General features: G+C 41.4%; 3 protein-coding genes across 6 annotated transcripts in view; 2 read left to right on the forward strand and 1 right to left on the reverse strand.

Moving 5' to 3' along the window:
- Window positions 1-3,427, forward strand: part of LOC109545456 (putative acyl-CoA-binding protein) — a 28,907-nt gene that overhangs the window by 10,138 nt on the left and 15,342 nt on the right. The gene's annotated exons all lie outside the window — the stretch shown is intronic.
- Window positions 1-3,427, reverse strand: part of LOC125504459 — a 13,611-nt gene that overhangs the window by 6,980 nt on the left and 3,204 nt on the right. For both annotated transcript variants that reach the window (XM_048666454.1, XM_048666453.1), the window contains exon 2: window positions 363-2,169. In XM_048666454.1, coding sequence (XP_048522411.1) covers window positions 363-2,169 — 1,807 coding nt within the window. The remainder of the gene's footprint in view (window positions 1-362; window positions 2,170-3,427) is intronic.
- LOC109545609 (Bardet-Biedl syndrome 1 protein homolog) overlaps window positions 1-3,427 on the forward strand; it is a 19,858-nt gene that overhangs the window by 2,775 nt on the left and 13,656 nt on the right. The gene's annotated exons all lie outside the window — the stretch shown is intronic.

Consider the following 3,427-nt stretch of genomic DNA (forward strand, 5'->3'; position numbering starts at 1 on the left):
TGGTTCACTTTCTAAAAAGGCCATTTATTTCTGTCTAAAATGATGTACAAATGAGCGTTCTTGCTCATTTTGCCTCCGAGATATGAGCAAAAACGGGACGGAAAACATTAAACTTCGCAATAATCTCACGCCACCCTTGCACAAAACGACGATAGTTTTTCTATATTTCATAGACAACAGAAGACTGTATTTTTCTACATAACCCCCCCCCCCTGACTTTAAAGCTGGATCCGCCCCTGGTTCAAGCAAACCACTTCTGAAGATGCAAGCCACTCGTGCTTGCGAAACGTCAAGAAGAAATTCTACCGAACCGCGGCCTAAAAACCCACTAGTTTCAATAACAAATACAATCCATAACTCACCGTAAATGCTTTCGTAATATCCATCCTTCTTAGTGTAGATCGACTCATAGCAATTGTACTCGATTTCTTCGTTTATTGTAGACGATGGAGGCCTTGGAGGCAGAGGCTCCTGCCGTCTAGGCAGCGTCGAATGAGGCAAAGTCTCGTAAATATTCTCGGGTCTTGCAAGAGAGCAGCGCTGATTGCCGATCGGCTCATAACCGTCGTCCAATTTGCTAGTCATGCTGCTCAATTCCTCATAGATCTTCTCCTCTTTTCGAATCTCTTCGTAATGTTTGTCGTCCTCCTTTGCCTTGGCGGTTTCCTCGATTACCTCATAGGGAGTTTCTTCGGTGGAAGCATCGAGTATTTCCACCTCATTCAGTGGCTTGGTGATTTCATCGTAGCCTTTGAACGTTTCTTCATTGAGCAATGTTTCTTCAGTAAAGCTGGTGCTGATTTCCTCATAATCCGGCACGTCTCTGGTTTTTCTAGATGCGCCAGGTGATTCTTGTGGTAGAGGCATTTTTCTCTTTACACTTTTGAGCGCATGAGGCTTAACTGGTTTAGCACTAGGCAATGCCGTGGCGTTGCACTCAGCATTGTTTAATCTTTCCTGAAACTGGGCATTGATGGAGGATCTGCTTGAAGAAACAGAGGGCGATTTATCCCTCCAAAGAAATGAGCTATTGGGAATCACCGAGGCGCTTTGTACTTCCGTATTCAAATCATCGACAGATCTACACTTCAGTGCAGGTGTTTGCACTTTTTTCATGTTAAGCGTTTCATACATAGAGTCGCATCTTCGTTGCGGAAGCACTGCCGGAATGTTAATAATCTCTACCTTGTCTTCTTCGAACTCAGATTCAAATTGTTCAGTCTTGTTTTCAGGAATGTCTTTTGTGGTGATTAAAACGCTGGGTTTCGAGGGCATTTTTTTTGCTAATTGCGGTTTTTCTGGAATCAGTGGCTTTGGCTTGGGGGCTGCAACAGCAAGTTCGCTCTTGGGGAGTAAAATGCTGGATCGTTTTTCAAATATTTCAATCGCTGCCTTCACCGACGTGCCATTGGGCGATGTTTCAATGATGGCCTTTGGTATGTTCAAGTTCAAATTCAAGGTGGTCGGCCTGTTGGCTGCTTCTGCAGGTTTGCCATTTGCTTCAGCTTTCTCTTGGAATTTGGCACGGATTTTCAGCTTATCACTATTCTGTCTCTTAATGCTACTTTTCTTCGTCGTTTTCTTGAGCACTATTTTTTTCGGCTCCAACACTGGCTTGGTCTTTACACTGGGTTTTCGCGACACTTTCTCACTATCCCTATGCACTAGTGCGGGTCTCACAGAGTCACTGGTCGCACTATCCACGCGCTTCACTAAACTCTTCAGGCTGTGCTCGTCCCATAAGCTGTTATTGTCAACCATTTCGTTGAATTTTTTCGTCAGTTCCGCCACTTTATTCAAGGGAATATTGGTAACTTTAGGTGCTCCGGTGCTCCGCCTGTAGAGGGACGACTGCTTTTTTATCTTGAAGCTGATTTTTTTGCACGGTGGCCGCCTGATCTCCTGAACAGCCCCTAGGAGGGGCTTTTCCTCCATTTGCTCATCTTCGGGCTTCTCGTCGCTCAGCGATTGGCTGAGAAATGCCTTTTTTGACTCCAAAATGCTGTCGCGAAGCTTGGGCGAATGCAAGAATGAGTGATTGGATCGGTAATTTCGCAGAACTGGATACAAAGCCACTTTCTGATATGGAATGTCGAAAATGATCGGGCCCGGATTCAAAGCGAGTGGCTGCTGCCATGCGACTGCTGATATCTTGGTCTCCATTCTTATCTGGAAAATATCGTTTGTTAGCTGTATCTTATCTGGCAGATTACTAATGTTTCTGTAATGTTGTTTAATTATGTCGATTTGTTGTCTTCGGACATTGTTTGAATAGTTGGTGACGTATGAGGGAGGTTGAGGAGGAGGATTTGTYAGGTGRTTGGAAAATAGAAACTATTAGATTATTAATAGGGAAAAGGGCATTGAAATAAAATAACGATGCATTTATCTCAACACAAGCAGAACGTATTTTGTTATGTTGTTGATGCAACGAGTTCTTTAAGGCTCACTTATTAGACTGAAATTCATCGATATAATTCGGTTGAGCTTAACCATTTATACTTAGATCAGCGACGCAAAATTACGAGTCGAATTCTCTGAATATAACATAGATTATGGCTTTGCTCCTTTTTGCTGACAAAGAGGAATGGTAACATTTAGGTGGTATTTCCAATAGAAACTTAATTACTTAATCAATTTTATTGCATCAACTGGGAAGATCGGAAAGGCGTCCTGATYAAARCAGATGAATCATCAGTAAGCGATTGGCTTTGTTAAAAATAAAACAATTTACATAAATAAGATCAATAAACTCTTCGGTAGATAACTGGATTCGAGCCTGGTTTCGCTTTGATTGAAAACAAAGTCGTGTGAACAGTCTTGTCCTCTTTGGTAATATCAGCACGAGTGGCACTAAACAGCATTGTTTATGGGCAGACTTACAAAAATATCGTTTAGTGAAGATTTTTAGAAAAATGATGGCAAAGTTCCATTTAAGCTGAGGAGTTTTTTTGGGCCTGAAACGGCGTGTAAAAGAATTTCTTGCTGAAGTTTCTTTTATTTCACTCACAATATGGATTTTATGATTTTTAGCCAAAAAATAACCGGGTAATTTTATAAAGATTTTCTCATTTCAATGATATTTTTGAGAAATCTTCGAAAAATGTGTAGCAAATTGAGGTAGAAATTCCCTAACAAGCACCGGAATTTTTCAGCATTTGCAACTGGTCCGTAAATTGCCTTTTAAATACCTATTGTGACCCGCAGAAAGCAGAGTTTGTGGGAAAATTTTCGTTGAATTTGTCAGAAATATATATTTTTTAATCTGGAGCCGAAGACGACTAAAAAGGAACGTGAGTTGGGAAATTAAACAATAGTAGTTTTCGATACAAGGGCGAAAAATGTCGTTTTTCGAACGACGACGGCGTTTGACACCCGAGACGAAGTCGAGGGTGTCAATCAGTCAGGAGTTCGAAAAACAAATTTT

This window comes from Dendroctonus ponderosae, unplaced genomic scaffold (assembly GCF_020466585.1).
Source record: "Dendroctonus ponderosae isolate FM_Combo_2020 unplaced genomic scaffold, Dpon_F_20191213v2 Dpon_F_20191213_5, whole genome shotgun sequence".
Lineage (NCBI taxonomy): Eukaryota > Metazoa > Arthropoda > Insecta > Coleoptera > Curculionidae > Dendroctonus > Dendroctonus ponderosae.